This window comes from Notolepis coatsorum, assembly GCF_963971535.1.
Source record: "Notolepis coatsorum genome assembly, chromosome: 17".
Classification (NCBI taxonomy): domain Eukaryota; kingdom Metazoa; phylum Chordata; class Actinopteri; order Aulopiformes; family Paralepididae; genus Notolepis; species Notolepis coatsorum.
This window is the reverse complement of record NC_140181.1, coordinates 21665737-21683123: the sequence shown is the minus strand read 5'-3', so window position 1 is coordinate 21683123 and position 17387 is coordinate 21665737. Positions and strand designations below refer to the sequence as shown.

Below are 17387 nucleotides of genomic sequence, written 5' to 3'. Positions count from 1 at the left end.
TTCCGGCCGGAAACCGCGACTCTCATCAGGGAAAGGAGAAGTTGACCGTCAGAACTAAACATAGAACATCCCTCCCCCAAAAAAAATGACATTGTCTCTTCCATAACATTGAATCCTAGTGTCCATCGCTCAGCCCCCCTTCCATGCCCACGCCATAGTCTCCTCACCGTATTGCCAAAAGTCACATTTTGCCAATACAGCAACCACCACGCCACACCTCCAGTCCCCGTAGAAGCATGTCCCCATGCCTGGACGGGAGGCGCTGGTCCCGACCTCACCACGTGTCCCCCCATCTTCGACGGGAGGTGCCCATCTTGCCCACTGCGTTAGCCCCCCCCTTTGTCCCTTCAGTCCCCAGAACCGATCCCCAGAACACTTCTTCTCAATGCTTCCTCAGGCTCAGAACCGACACTCCGTACCATTCCATACCGATGCCTCTTCCATTCCGGTTTGACCAGGACCATGAGTAAAATAAACAAAAATAATAAAAAATAAACCATCACTCAGACCATCCCCCGTCACTCTAAAAGGAATAAAACAAACAAAACTGAACCAAACAGAAAGAAAATGTCCCTTCCTCACCATACGCCTAGTTAAAGGAATAAAACAAACAAAACTGAACCAAACAGAAAGAAAATGTCCCTACCTCACCATACCCCTAATCCTCTATCCCCTCGTCTCCCTCTAAGGCAGCATAAAGCTGAGGGCATGGCCCGATTTGTGGCTCAATCTCTTTCTGTCCCACCATCAGCATTCGGCTCGTTACGTGTGAAGTTACCAGCCTACCCAAGAGAGGCATACCACAACAGAAAAGGAGAACCAATATCAACCCTGCCACCCCAATGGATATCCCCGTCTGCATCACTATGCTTCCCCACTGTCCCAATCTTTCCAACACCCCACTCCCCCACCATTCTTCATTCCGGCCAGAATTCCCCCTCAACTCCTCCCTCAAATCCTTCAGCTTAGCCATGGCCTCGGAGAACTTTCCCCCTGGCCCCACATTCGTCGGAATGAATGTGCAGCAGTACTGTCCAAACATGGAACAGACTCCACCCTTCTCCGCCATTAACCAGTTCAGAGCCTGTCTATTCTGCCACGCCACCGTACTGGTCGCGTGCATCTGGTCCCCCATTGCATCCAACGCCTCCTCGGTGTAGTTGAGATACCGCTGCTGATTGTAAAATAAATAGTTGATCCACCCGGTGTTCTTATTGACCGATATCCATGGCAGAATAGACTCAAACCCTGCCGCAATCTCATTCTTAGCCATGAACTCGGCTGGAATGCCCCTTGGCTGTCCTATGCTGTCCAGATACACCCTTGGGTCTGCCTTGTAGCTACGCTTCGTTCGAGAGATAGGAGACTCAGAAGGTCCTTCCGTCACTGATAATGGTAGGACCACCATTGGCATGATCGCCTGAACCCGGGCACATCTACCTGACCAATCTAAAGGAAGTGTATTCCTCAACCTCCTACCGCCGCAGAGCCAGTATTGGTCCGCCAGTGCTATATCCTGGACATGAAAAGGGCAAGCTACAGGCCGTGGGTTGGTATCCACTCCCTTTAACACGACCCCGTGTCCACACTTTCCTTCTTTCGTGCAGTTAGTCGTGATGCTCCAAATAGTAGTGCACCGCCCCTCTGCCACCTCCCCTACGTCCCGGGTCCCCTCCTTTTGCAAGCACTCGAAATCCTTGGTCAGCCATAGTTTGACACCTCTGGGTATTGGCAACCCCGTCGCTACCCCCTGCACACGTACATCCAATTTCCTACAACGTTCCCGCATAGTGACATCCTTGAAATCCGTGACGTTTCCTGCCGCCTTAAAACGACTAGAGCCGAGAAACCCCAAACACTCTGCCTCGCACCAAGGGCGACTATTATGGGGCCCCTCCCATGCCTCTGCGTCCCTGTCACACTGAGCCCAACTGAACTTCGTGCCCTTCACCAGCAGCCTATCCGGACGTGCCTTGGAGCAGACATAACAATCCTCTATCTGATTCTGCGCGCTCGTGTACTGGACCCACTTAAACCACTCATTCCCTAAAGCCGCCCTATACATCGGGTCAGCCTCCGGGTCTTCCTCGTCATAGTCATAGTCGCCCCCATCTTGTTCCCCGGAAGGAAGCAAACCCCTCAACCTGGCCCAGAGTGAGCCCACTGAGTCCCTCAACGTTCCGGCTGTCCTCTGGAACATATCCTGTCCCCCCACCTCTTCCGACTCAGCGTCCTTGACCTCCCTTTTTCCCCTCACCCCTGTCCCCTGTGCTTGGTTCGGGACAGGCTCAACCCTCCTATCTACCCCCACAACCCGATCCTCGTTAGTATAATGGTAAGTATCCCCGCCTGTAACGGGGGAATGGTCAAAATCAAAAACATGCCCTTGCGGTCCTCCGGGAAACACCCCTTTTGGTTGTAGTCTTATCTTCTCCCCCCCTTCCTCGATGGAGGGCAGAGGGGGCGCCTGATTCTGAGCCTGGTCATGAAAGCCTGCCGGTACTTGAGCCTGAGCGGGACCCCGTGGGACTCCTACCCACTCAAACCCGTCATCCTCAAGGACGGGTCGACCGTGACGGTTCTCAATGACGTCGTTGCGCCCGGCCGACCGTCCGCACACTGCTGCCAACATCTGCGGGAGCATCAGCAGGCACTGCACCTTCCAGTTGCCGTCTCGGGCCCTCCATGTCGGGTTCTGCATAACTGCGATCGATTGTATCCCCCAAGAGATCGCCGCTGGCCTTTATGCAGTGATTGAAGTGGAACCAGGTCGTTGATCCTTTGACTTGGACTGCCGTTCCAGTCGATCGGATCACCTCGTACGGGCCCTCTCTCCGGGGTGATGACCACTTTCTCTTGTGGACCTTTACGAAGACCAGGTCCCCAGGGATCAGCCTCGGTTTGGTGGCTTCCTTCTCCGCCTCCTTCACCCCCTTTTTCTCCTTTCTCTGCTCCTGTCGAAACACAGCTTCATGTATTTTAGTCACTTGCTGAAGATATTTTTTCAGATCTTGCTCAAAAATATCTAATGCCGGGCCCCTAGCCAGGTGTCTAAATGGCGGTGCTGGCATGCTGCGGCCTGTAAGCATTTCATGCGGTGTTAGCTGTGTTTGGCGGTTTACGCTGCTTCTAATAGCCATCAGAGCAAGTGGCAAAGCATCAATCCAGTTAAGCTTAGTTTGCATACAGATTTTCAACAGTTTGTTTTTAATGACCAGATTGGCCCTTTCCACCTTTCCCTGCGACCCGGGACTATAGACACAGGAAAGGCGCTGTCTTATACCTAATTTCTGCATCAGCCCTTTAACCACCTTGTCGATGAACTCGCGGCCATTATCGCTTTGTAATATCGTGGGAATTCCAAATCTCGGAATGACCTCGCGACACAGGAACTTGATCACTGTGTCCGCGTTCTTGTGTTTAGATGGAATGGCCTCAATCCAGCGACTAAAGCAGTCCTCTACTACCAGGAGGTATCGTTTGCCCTGCACTGGCGTTATCATATCCGTGTAGTCCATAATCAGATGTCTGAATGGTCCCTCAGGGAGGGGTGTGTAAGCCGCCACTGTCGGTACTCCTTTGCGCACATTGCCCTGTAAGCATGTTAAACACCTGGCTAGTGTAACGTCAATTTTTGCCTGAAGCTTTGGGGACCAAAATCCCATTTTCGTGATTCGTTTCAGGGTCTCTGCTCTTCCACAGTGATCAACACCATGAGCCTCAGGTATCACCAAGGACAGAAGATCGATGGAGGCGACTATCAAACCGTTATGACTCCTCCACAGACCATCTGCCCCCCTTACAGCCCCCCTCTCCGTCCACGACTGTTTCTCGGCCTGCGTGGCTGAGTCCTGAAGATCACTCAAATTATCCTCAGTTACCTCAGTCGTCAGTTCGGCCGCAAACATCAGAACAGCCGTGGACGGCACCGCAGCCGCCGCCTTCGCGGCCTCGTCCGCCGCGTTGTTTCCCGTCGTCACAAAAGACAGGTCTTTTCTGTGTGCCTGGCACTTTACGATAGCAATGCTTTTGGGCAACTTTACAGCCTGAATAAGCGCCACAACCTGCTTGTGGTGAAGGATCGGTGAGCCGTCCGATTTCTTAAAGCCTCTTGCCTTCCAAATGGCCGCGAATAGGTGGCATACGCCATGCGCATAAGCAGAGTCTGTAAAGATGTTAACCGTGCGATCTTTAGCTATTATGCATGCTTCTGTTAGTGCTATTAGTTCTGCAAGCTGGGCCGAACATGGTTGCATGCATTGTCCGGCCTTTCTTGTTAGTGTTTCTCCGTTAGGTTTGCACTGTACGACGGCGTATCCTGACCTTAAATTTTCCCCCTCCCGATAGCAGGACCCATCCACAAAAAGTGAGAGTTCTGCTATCGCGAGCGGGTCGACTCCCAAATCAGGACGGAGTTTCACGAAAGCCTGTACCTCCACCTCGCACTCATGCGGTTGACCCTCGCTCGGGAGTGGTACCAGATCCGCCGGGTTACTGCCGTGGCATGTTTTTATCGTAACGTCCGAGTACTGCAGGAGCCTCATGTAAGCCTGTTGCCGTTGGCTGGTCAGAACAAATTTGCCTCTTTCAATCAAGTTTGCCAATTTGTGATGTGTCCAAATGCAAATGTCATATCCCATTGTCACGGCCGTTGCTTTCTCATACATCAAATGTGCTGCGGCCAGGGCCTGATAACAAGGTGGCAGACCCTGCTCTACCGGCGAAAGAGCTCTAGAGTAATATGCTATCGGTTGTTTTTTCCCACTCCCCCCCTGTGTTTGAGTCAGGACAGCTGTCGCATGCTGCGCTCTATGTGAGACGAATAGGTGGAAACACTTCTCATAATCCGGCAGCGCCAGGGCAGGGGCCTGTAACAACAGACGCTTAATGTTTATGAACGCGTCCTCCCCCTCCTCGGTCCATGTCAAGGGAGCGCGAAGCTTGTCTGTACCCGCCTCTTTTATCATCATCCTCAACGGCGCTGTCGCTATCGTATAGTCCTCCACCCACTCAGAGCTGTACCCAGTCATCCCTAAAAACGTCATCATCTGTCGGACCGTCAATGGCCTAGGTGCCTTGGATACAGCTTCGAGTTGCGTGGGTGAGATGTTTTTTATGCCCTTTTGAATGACGCGAGACAAGTACTCAACTTTTGGCTGGCAGTACTGCAGTTTTGAACGGGATGCCTTGTGGCCTCCCACGGCCAATCCACTCAAAACTTTGATGGAGTCCTCATGGCACTGCTGACGTGTATCCGAGCAGATTAGAATGTCATCTGCATACAGTAAAACCGTGCTGAGTAGTGTGTCGCACACTCCTTGCAAGTCTTCCTTGAGCGCCTTCGAGAAGTAATGCGGCGAGTGCGCGAACCCTTGTGGCAACCGGGTGTAAGAGTATTGTTTCCCCCTGTGGGTAAAAGCAAACAGATACTGAGACTCTTTTTCCAATGGAACACTGAAGAATGCCTGCGTGAGATCAATGACCGTATTGTACTGCGAGCTACTCGGGATGTTTGTCAGGAGGGTGTGTGGATTAGCGACTTCCGCCTCTGGTCCAGACACCACGTCGTTCACCGCCCTCAAATCGTGTACCAGTCTGTACCTAGCCCTGTCCGCCTTTAGCACTGGGTGGATAGGTGTATTACATCTGGATTTGAAAGGGACGAGCACTCCCCCCTTTAACAGTCCCTCAATCTGATGTGATATAGCTTCCTCCGACTCTGGCTTCATTGTATACTGTCTGATAAAGGGTGGTCTACAACCCCTCTTTAACCTGACCTTCACTGGCTGTGCCGACAATATTAGACCCACATCTGTGTCGTGTTTTGACCACAACCGTTCTGGGGTGCGCGCCAACATGTCCTGTTCCAGCAAAGCATCCGCCTCTGGAATAACGCAAGGGTCTCCTGGTAATCTGATTACTTGCGGTTTTGCCAAAACTGAAAAGGAAATCATTATTTTTATGAAACTCCCATCTGCGCTGTTCCAAATTAGCGGAGATTCCGTGGAGACCCACCTTTGAGTCTCGGATTCCTGTATCATTGAACCTAGATGTTCGGATTCGTAACCAGGATTTATTCTCAGAGTGATGTGTGGGGCGGCGTCTCTTAGTCTATGTTGTTCCCGTAGATACTTACTCGTGTTAACCCTCAACGCCGCGCCCTGTCTCCCTACAATTATCGTAGATGAGTTAATCTGCACCTGCTCGGGCTGTCCCTGCAACCATGCCTTGTTCCTAACTAGGTCACTATTCGTCAAATACTGTAGTGTGCAATGTGCCTCCATGTTTGTTTGTCTAGACTGAGGCAGTTGGGTTTTCAGAAATGGCTCCCAGGGGTCACAGACCCTTTGCAGCTCTGCATCTATGTTGGCCAGCCAGAACACAGTGGCCTCTTTCTCCCCCGTCCCTTGTAGCATCATTTGGTACACGTCTTGTTCAATTTGAATCCCCTCAGGCGTACATAGGATTTTACAGCCTAGTTTACACATTGCATCTCGTCCCAAGAGATTGCGCGGGGTGCTGTCCGAAATTAATACAGGTATTGTTATGGTCTTGTTGTTATACGTCATAGAGATTGGATCTGATGTGGGTATTAATTGTGTTTTTCCCGAGAATCCGACCGTCCGAACATACTGTCCAGACTGGGGTAAGTGAGCGGCGTATTTTTGCTTTATGCAGGAAAAACCTGCTCCAGTGTCTGCCATCATCTCTGTTAATTTGCCCTCCACTAGGACCTGCAGAATAGGTTCTTGCTCAGCTCCCTTGGAAACCACAATCATTTGATTTCCCCCCGTCGCATTCTCTGGGCACCCCTAGTGATTACCCCCCTGGTTTCGGGGCCCTCCTGTCTCCCCCTGGTTGTGGGGCCCTTGTGACTCCCCCTGGCGCACGGGTCTTCCATACTCCGAGCCGGGACGGTATGGTTGCCTACATCTCATTTCCCTGTGTCCCTGCATGCCGCAGTTCCAACAGTGGAAACGGGGAAACTGTTGTTCGTTCCCCGGTCCCTGTGTAAACCGTGGGCCTGATTGCCCATTCCCTGCCTGCCGCCTGGACGCCTGGTTCTGTGAACTATAGCCATAGCTTCTCACTACCTGAGGTGCCGGCGGGGGTCCCTGGTCCTGCATGGGTGGAGAGGTAGCAGATGACACCATTACTGCCTGCAGCCTCCTTTGGGGCTGCAGTTGTTGCTGAGTTAACTTCCTTGCGTCATTTCTATCCTGATCCCTGACTTTCTGCTCCTGAGCCCTTTGCTTCTCCACACTATGTGTTACATGTGCACAGAACAAAGGATAAGTCATGTCCATTAACCCCACCACGTCTTCCAGTCTATTCTTAACCACCTCTGGAAGCCCTCTCATCACACTTTCTCTAAACATCGCTCTCTGCAACTGGTCAATTTCTGGGTTGTGTCCTAGCTCACCTCTCCACTCCTTCAGTACTTTGTTCACATAGGCGCCAGGCCCTTCCGTCTCCATTATGGGGTTGCCTGCCTGTTTTGCCGGATTAATACGTGATTGATATTGATTCCTGAGTTTGTACCACAACGCCGCTCTATGCGCGTTGAATATGTCTCCATCATGGGCCTGCGTGTCGCATGCCACTCGCATCGATGTATCACCCATGATGTCCCGGCAGGCACCAACTCCTAGCAAACGCGTCAACAGGGATTTGACGTCACCCACTGCTAGCAGAAAAGATGACGTATTTTCCTCAAACTGCGTGATCCACCTGGAGGCTCCTTCTGAAAGGTCCGGTAGTCTTACTATTAAACCATCGATGTCTAGAGGTGACCATGGCATGTGAAAGATATCGTTCCCCTTTATTAGCAGGGGAAACTGGCCTGTGCTTGTCACACTTCCCACGAATGTAGGGGCGAAAGTCAGGGTTCCTGTAATGTTTCCTTTCTCCTGTCCTGGTTTCGTGTCATTCTCATCTTCCTCCTCAGTCAACAGTTTAGTGTGGCCACACGCTCCGTGTTTCTCTGATGTCTGCTGTGCCACACTCTGACGGGGCTCTTCCTCTATCTTCCTCCCGACTCCCTCCCTCTGCCTGCCCAGGTTCTCTACCTCCTCTTCCTCTGCAGTATACAACTTCCGACGTACTGTCTCGCCATATGCCGCCAGGGCTTTCGGATAGAGATCCTGCGGGGTCAGTTTGGGGGGGGTATCTCGCCTAAGGGAGGTCTCTGATCTAGCGGAGGTTTCTGACCTAGCGGGGGTCCCTAATTCCGTCTCCTCATATTCTCCTCTTATTGTCACAGTGCCCACCGGCAATTGCGTGACATAAGGTGGGGATGTTGGTTTCCCTATATCCGTCTCTCTCTGATTTAGCGCTAAAGCTTCCTGCCTGTATGCTCTCCCCTTCTGGGCGTAGAGCTTCATTACCCCCAACTCTTCTGTCCTCTTTTTCAACCTCTTTTTGCTGTTGTCGCCTGGCTTGTGGTTACGAATCATTACATTCATCTCTTCGCATACGTCGAGATCAAAAGTACCTCCGGAAGGCCATTTTGTGTCCCCGGCCTTTGTACGCCTCTGCCAACGGACACCTACCTTGAGAATTATATTTTTTAGGAGCGGGTTCCGATCTAACAGTATGTCTTCTGCTGTATGCATCGTTGTTTAGTGTGTGTGTGTTTATTGTGTTGTGTGTGTGTGTGTGTGGTTGTACCACAGCCAGGACACGGTTAACCTGGTTCTACTACTCTACAGCAATGCTACAGCCAGGACACAGTTAACCTGGTTCTACAATGCTACTACAGCCAGGACACAGTTAACCTGGTTCTACTACTACAGCCAGGACACAGTTAACCTGGTTCTACTACTACAGCCAGGACACAGTTAACCTGGTTCTACTACTACAGCCAGGACACAGTTAACCTGGTTCTACAATGCGGTGTGTGTGTCTGTGTGTGTGTGTGCGTCTGTTTGTGTCTGTGTGTGACTGTGTATGTGTGTATGTCGGTGTGTGTGTGTGTCTGTGTGTGTGTGTATGTCGGTGTGTGTCTGTGTGTATGTCGGTGTGTGTCTGTGTGTGTGTGTGCGTCTGTTTGTGACTGTGTGTGTGTGTGTCGGTGTGTGTGTGTGTGTGTCTGTGTGTGTGTGTGTGTCCGTCTGACTGTGTGTGTGTGTGTGTGTGTGTGTCTGTGTGTGTCTGTGTGTCTGTGTGTGTCTGTGTGTGTCTGTGTCTTTGCACAGACGTGTGTGTGTATTGTATGTGTGTACACAGGAATGTGTGTGTGTCGGTGTGTGTGTCTGTGTGTGTGTGTGTGACTGTGTGTGTGTGTGTGTGTGTGTGTCTGTGTGTGTGTGTGTGTCTGTGAGTGTGTGTGTGTCTGTGTGTGTCTGTGTGTCACAGACGTGTGTGTATTGTATGTGTGTATTGTATGTGTGTACACAGGAATGTGTGTGTGTGTGTGTGTCGGTGTGTGTGTCTGTGTCTGTGTGTGGTGAGTGTGTGTGTCTGTGTGTGTCTGTGTGCTTTGCACAGACGTGTGTGTGTATTGTATGTGTGTATTGTATGTGTGTACACAGGAATGTGTGTGTGTGTCGGTGTGTGTGTCTGTGTGTGTGTGGTGAGTGTGTGTGTATGTCTGTAATCAGCAGGTTTAACTCCACCCGCCTGCCTCACAACCCGCTGTCTACCGGGACACAGGAATGTGTGTGTGTGTGTGTGTGTGTGTGTGTGTGTGTCTGTTTGTGTGTGTCTGTGTGTGGTGAGTGTGTGTGTGTCTGTGTGTGTCTGTGTGCCTTTGCACAGACGTGTGTGTATTGTATGTGTGTACACAGGAATGTGTGTGTGTGTGTGTGTGTCTGTGTGTGGTGAGTGTGTGTGTGTCTGTGTGTGTCTGTGTGCCTTTGCACAGACGTGTGTGTGTATTGTATGTGTGTATTGTATGTGTACACAGGAATGTGTGTGTGTGTCGGTGTGTGTGTCTGTGTCTGTGTGTGGTGGGTGTGTGTGTGTCTGTGTGTGTCTGTGTGCCTTTGCACAGACGTGTGTGTGTATTGTATGTGTGTACACAGGAATGTGTGTGTGTGTGTGTATCGGTGTGTGTCTGTGTGACTGTGTGTGTGTGTGACTGTGTGTGTGTGTGTGTGTGTCGGTGTTTGTGTGTGTGTGTGTGTGTGTCTGTGTGTGTGTGTGGTGAGTGTGTGTGTATGTCTGTGTGTGTCTGTGTGTGTCTGTGTCTTTGCACAGACGTGTGTGTGTATTGTATGTGTGTATTGTGACACAGGAATGTGTGTGTGTGTGTCTAGGCCCAACAGTGGAAACAACTAGAGTCTCGTCAAACGCTGCCCAAATTGTTTTTCACTCTCTGCTCATATTATCACAGCTGGCCTCTCTGTAGCTACCCACCACTATCTCTGAGAGAGTTATGTGTGTACATGTGTCGGTGTCAACCATGACCAGCCTACCACAGTTATAACAAGGAAGTGGGGAATAGGGAGAGTGTTTTGTAAAGGGTCAGAGAAAAATTTGACCAGAGAAAAGTTTAACCAGATAGGTCGAAAACATGCAATTAAAATTGATTAGTGGCGCACTTATAGCCTGTTAAAAGAGGATTCGCCCTAGTGTCAACACCTCACCACTCGTGTTCGTTTTATAGCCGTCCATCCAAAACCAGTCACACAGCCAGCGCACTTTTTCCTCCCGCAGAATCTCTGACGGATATTATAATAACAAGCACAACGCTCACCTTTTTTTTGTCGACAACCGCCAGAATGTCTACGGGAGATTCCAGGAACTGGCCGTATGAAAGGCCCGGCTGGGCGTCTACAGGTCAAGGGTCACCAAATGTTGTGGCTGATGGTTGTTTAACACAGCAGGAGACGATATTTCCAATTTCAACAGGCAATTTGTTTAATGAAAGAAAGTTTTAACAGCAGAAGCTATGGATCATCAGACGGTCACCACAGTTGAAGAAAAACACTCTAACTTCTCAATCCCTCTGCTTGTCCCCTAAATCCCCTCTCAGTCCTGCCCCCACATGACAGATATGATGACGTGTCATATCATATCAGATATGACATGACGTACATTAAGATGACACGTAGATTTAACATCGAAGAGAGATAAAAACATTAAGAACATCGAAGAGAGATAAAGACATTAAGAAGAACATAGATTTAACATCGAAGAGAGATAAAAACATTAAGAAGAACATAGATTTAACATCGAAGAGAGATAAAAACATTAAGAACATCGAAGAGAGATAAAGACATTAAGAAGAACATAGATTTAACATCGAAGAGAGATGCAAGATTAGTGAGATGTGTGTGTGTATATGTGTATGTATGAAAGAGAGAAAAGATTAAAGAGAGAAAAGATTAGATGTGTGTGTGTATATGTATGTGTGTAAAAGAGAGAAAAGATTAAAGAGAGAAAAGATTAAATGTGTGTGTGTATATGTATGTGTGTAAAAGGGAGAAAAGATTAAAGAGAGAAAAGATTAAATGTGTGTGTGTATATGTGTATGTATGAAAGAGAGAAAAGAACAAGATATGATGTACACAAGATTAGAGCACACGATATGAAATGTCCATCTGCCTATCTCCAAGTTGTTTTAAGAACATCAGCCAGACCGTCTTTCAGTACTGCTTAGTTGACCCATATTAAACTAGTTCACCTCATATACACATTTTCCCCAACAGAACAAAACAGTCTCTTGTCCGAAAAGGCACAGGAAGAAGCAATATGCTTATCAAGTCCTACCCCTTATTGCAATCCCTTAAAAAATGTCCCATCTTTAAATATATCAATCACTTCATCATTAGTCCTACATAACCAAGTACACCTTCAAACAGTGTTCAGTTGTCTTCCAACAAAATCATCTCCAAACAAAATCACTTGATCAGTCAATCGATCAAGTTAATATACAAACATTACTGTTAATAAATTATGTTTTTTTTTTTTTTTTTTTTTTTTTTTTTTACTTTTTTAGCGTTTATCGCTTTTCTGGTCAAGCATGACCGACAGATACAGGATGAAACGGGATGTAGAGCAGGGGAAGACATTCTGGCAAATTGACGGCGGGTCCGGGAATCGAACTCTGAGTCCACCAGATCCGTGACGCAGCACGGTTTTCCCCGACGCAGAAATAGCGGCGAGATATGCGGTGAGCTACTGGAGCTCCCCCAATAAATTATGTTTTTTACAATAAATAGGCTACTGTCCATCCAGTATCTTTATAAAGCAAAAGGTATATGCTGACTAGATCAGAAAAAATACTAACAAACGAAAACAAGATGAGTCAATAATTTCAACATCTCCATTAACTCAATCAGCGCCTAGAGGTCGCTGTTTACCATGTGGTAAGAACGCCACTGCTTTAAAGAATAGGGATACATGGCGTGTTTGCAGGGCTCAAAACTATATTAAATATTATAGCTATGGATCTAATAAACACGTCGATTGTTAGTAGGGCTGTCTTAAATACTTCTAAGCTTTGTTCGATGGCACAAGCTTCGAACATAAAAAAATAATCAAAGTTTAAAAACATTTTTATTTTTTATTTTTTCCCCTCTCAAATCTTGCGCCTCCATTCCAATGAAACGAAAGTAAGCGGCGCCTCGACTCCACCTCTCTACAACAAGCACGTGGAGATTATCTGTGTTGAAAACAACAAGGATATGTGCAGCAGACATGTCGACGAACAAGATTTCAGACGTGTGGTTACACTTTAATATATGCAAAGACAATGCCCAAAAAGCCGAGTGCCAGATATGCCAGAAGAAAATGGCATATCACAACTCTACAACAACTTTGTCAAATCACCTAAAAAACGTAAGTATCGTTGTACACGACGGCGACGCCACACAAAACATTAATAAGGCTATGCCTTTGCTGCTATGACTAATGTGTTACCAAGTTGGCTAATTTAATTGTAATCATCTGCTTTTGTAGGTGCATTGTCTGATATAATTATAAATTAAATATAATATAATTGTTTGCTTGATAGACGAAGGTTGCAACATAATTATGTAATGTCATGTCGTTGGCTGTGAGAGCAGCCCCACTGCACCCAGGCAGCGCAGCCGAGTGAAACCTTGTTGGCTGCGTCACAGTCACGAAAGGGGCTACTTAATTAATTAATCCAATCCACTTTATTTATAGAGCACATTTAAAAACAACAAAGTTTACCAAAGTGCTGTACAAGTCCCACAACATAAGATAAAAAAAATAATAATAAAAAAAAAATATATATATTATAATTCATATATATATATATATATATATACATTTTTTTTGAAGCTTCGAATTAAAATCGAAGCTCGGCCCCGAAGCTTCGATTGCCAAAAAAAGCTTCGAAGGTCAGCCCTAATTGTCAGTGAGTTTCTTCCGGTCAACATGCAAAAAACATAATTTTACATACATTTCCGTTTTATACCATGGTGAATATGAGTATAGTTTTAGAGTGATCCTGTATAATCCCAAGAAACTCCAGCAAACAGCGCTTCAATGCATTTCCTTAGAAATCGTGCCATTTCTCGCCTGATTTATGAATCATTCTGAAATAAACGCTAGATTATCGGTATTATGTTTCATCATGCATGCACGAAAGTGGGGGAGGAAAAGCCGCCCCTCCGTGCTTTGATCGCAGCCAACGGCACACACACGCACACGCTGTGATTACTGCGAAAAAATCATCGGATCAACACAAGATTGGTAACATAGAGTCCTTACCTCGTCTATGATGTACTGCAAAAAGAAGAATCCAATTATCTGATCGCCATTTCCAAATATTGATCGCGTCATGTGTCCAACATTTATCCACAAACGCATGAATCCACGGTTCTCCAGTGTCCCCAATCCGTGTGTTATAACGTTACTCATGCCCAAGAAGGAAAACCCGGACCAGACTTCTTAGATCGATGCACAGCCCAAGCCAGAGGGATTACAATGATGTGCAATACCGACCGCAAGGCATTAGGCGGCGGTATTGGCCGTTTGCGATCTCAGAGACATTCCCAATGATAACATCAGGCTGGATGGATGAATTATGAATGGATATAGCGAATAAAAACCCGACGTCCAAAACCCGACTTTTCTCGTGATTGGTGCTCAACCACTGGCGAGATAACACAACTTTTTTCGTCCTTGGCACCCAATGTGTTAATGACTTATAACCTCTTTACTGTACCTTTCAAGAATCACTCGCTCAACTGTATTTAATTTTTACCTATGTTATTTTTCATTTTGTCATCTAATCTATTCCAGAAAGTCACCCCACAAACAGAAATACACATGCTTTTAAGAGTAGTGCGAACACACAGCTGTTTTAAATTACATTTCCCGCTTTCCCTCTAAGACAATAGTGTCAGCTTTTATACTGTATGGTCCTTATCAATGGAGCATCTCCAAGGCATGCATGCTATTACCGTAAATCCTCTAATAGTGGAGGGTATTTAAATAGAGGACGAGCCTCTTATAATGGACGGGGGTTTGATACATGCAGACAAATACAGGCCGGCTTCCTATACAAGGTCGCAAAAAAAAATAAAAAATTCGTGCCGTGATATAGAATGAGAAACTCTTGCCAATGCAAATTAAGTGCTGCCTCTCTCTACCGTTCCCTACTCTCACTTTGTTGGCGTTAGCGTTAGCTAACGTTGTCATAGCTAGATCTGTGGTGTCGGCTGGCTGACGTTGACTTTGTTTTGCAAACGTTAGTTAACGTTCGCTAATCGCTATCTATAGGGCGTTGGCAGGCGGGCTGGCGTTGTCCAGTTGACATTACATATCATGATGGCTATGATAGCGTTAGCTAAAGCTACTGAATGTTATCAACTCGATTCGACTCGGGTAGAGTCGAGAAGGTACCACACGCTAAATTGTCCCCGGACCCCGCAACCTATAGACAGTTCCAACTTCAGTGTGTGAATTACGTTAATCCACCACAGTTTCACAATTACAATTGGCCAGTTTGTGAAATTAAGGCCTGCCTCTTATATAAGCCTCTCTAATAAAGGCCTGGTGCTCTTTGCAGCTGAGGTAAATACAAGACCCGTCCAATATTAGAGGATTTACGGTAGTAGGGATGGGAATCGCGTTGGGAGCCGGTTCCTAATTGTCCGATTCCTGGAATCGCATGCCTCCGTGACTATCGATTCCTCTTATCGATGCAATGTTTTTCCGACAGTTGCGCATTTTAAAACAATGTTATAGCCACGCATGCAGCCATAGCAGACTATTTGATTCCTTGACTAGGAAAACCTAAGTGAAAAACGAATGCTTTCACTGTATAAATATTCGCATATGCTCCCGAAATGCTCCCGCTGTTTCTATGTGCAGTGAAAATTCCAATTCTTTGCATCCTAGTAATTAATTTACGTGGTAAACTAACGTTAGCCGCTAACTAGGGATGCTCGATATTGGCTTTTTTACCGATATACCGATATTGTCCAACTCTTAATTTCCGATACCGATATCAACCATTATCAACCGATACCGATATATGCAGGGTTTCCCCCCCCAAAAAACGGAACAATTTCAGGTAATTAACATTACATATCTCTTGTTGTGGAATTAACACAACATTATGCATACTTTTGACAATAAGAATGTGTTCTTACTTGCTTGCCTGGGTAAATAAAGGTTATAGAAATGTAAAAAAAATTATAATAATAATTGAAAACCGATATCGATATTTTCCGACATCACGTTTTAATGCCAATATCGGCCGATAATATCGGTAGACCGATAATATCGGAAGGCCGATAATATCGGACATCCCTACCGCTAACGCATTCAGACATAGACAGAACACAGCTGAGCTAGGAAGGGTGGGGGCCAGCGGGGCTCTTTCTACTGGTTCAATTAGCACAAGGAGCCCTTTCTGTGTGTGTGTGCGCCAGATGAGATGACATCAGAGGAGTTTGATTTACGTTACTTAGTTATGTTGTGTCAGTTATGTTTTTACTTGTAACCTTTATTTATACAGGTATAGGTTATTGATAACGCATTTTTGCAATAACATGTTGAATGCAACTACAGTTCAATAGATAAAATTAGTTTAAGAGAATATCAAATACATTCTTTTATTTAAGTGTATAGTTAATTTTCTTTTTACAGTTTTTGTATTTTTCTGACATGGGGGCTTAGTTCTGTTGCATTTCCCATTGAAATTACAAATATAGCAGGAATCGATAAGGAATCTGATCGATAAGCAGAATCGATAATGGAATCGTATCGATCAAATCTTATCAATTCCCATCCCTAGCTATTAGCATCACATAATTAAGATAAGATTTTGATTCTTGGCTTGCTGGTTTCTAACTAATATGAGATATAAACTACAATTAACTTTCAAATGTCTCATTGCAAAAGGTGCAAACTTTTTGTAAGAGTCATTTGATTAATCTATTAATTGATAATTAAAATAATCAACGGATCAATAATTAAGAAAATGATTGTGAAGTGAAAGTGATTTGTCCTGTGCCCTAGGTATCTGATGAGCTGGTTAATCCTCCTGACCAAGGAAAAGGACACATGGAGACGCCAGAGGGGACGGGCATAAACAAACGACGAGGCAAAGCAGATGACACGAAGACAGAAAAGCCGTTTGTAGAACTGGAAGTAGCTATAGATTCTGACGGGGAGAAGAGTGCGGAAGAGAATGTGTTTGGTGGCTTGGAGGAGGAGGAGGAGATGGAAGGAGTGAGTGACGGCAATGTAGAGGATGGACAGCAGGAACAGGGGGAGAAAGAAAATGGAGAAATTGAGAATGCGGAAAACAAACCGTTGCTGGCTATCAGTTGGCCCGAGTGGGACGATTGGCAAACTGAGGACGACAAGGACGAAGAGCTGAAGCAGGAGGAAGTGGAGGAGGAGGAAGAGGAGGAGGAGGAAGGGGAGGAGGAGGATGATGAGCATGATGAAGACTGGGAGGAGGACGACGACGACGAGGAAGAAGACTCTGACTCTGAGTCGGACTCTGAGAAGAAGAGTAAAATAAAACAAAGTCGCAAACCAAGACCCAAGAGCACCAACAAGAGATCTACGCGCCGCACCCCACGGCTGTGCCCAGACTGCGGTGTCACTTACACCAACCCTAACCACAAGTGCCATGAAGTGGGTAAAGGTCCATTCATGATGATATGTTCTGAATGCGGGGTTCGCTGTGTGTGCGAGATCAGTCTCAAAATCCACAAAATGGACTGTAAAGTTAGAACTAACACCTGCAGGTATTGCTTTAAGCAGTTGGCAACATGGGAGGACAAACAAAACCACCAGGAACAAAGCCATCCCGAGAAAGACCCCTACTTGTGTTCAGAATGTCCCCAAAGGTTTAGCAGCATAAAGGAACGACAACTTCACTTCAAAGAGCACAAGAAGTTTATCTTGCAGTGTAAAACCTGCCACAAGCAGTTTTCAAATGGCAATCA

General features: G+C 46.7%; 1 protein-coding gene across 1 annotated transcript in view; it reads left to right on the top strand.

Moving 5' to 3' along the window:
• Window positions 1–16868, top strand: part of LOC311243968 (uncharacterized protein) — a gene marked incomplete at its 3' end in the record, with an annotated part of 28537 nt that extends 11669 nt beyond the window's left edge. The window contains exons 5-6 of the mRNA XM_084333376.1: window positions 16447–16811; window positions 16853–16868. Of these exons, the coding sequence (XP_084189502.1) occupies window positions 16447–16811; window positions 16853–16868 (381 nt within the window). The remainder of the gene's footprint in view (window positions 1–16446; window positions 16812–16852) is intronic.
• Between the last annotated feature and the right edge of the window lie 519 nt (window positions 16869–17387).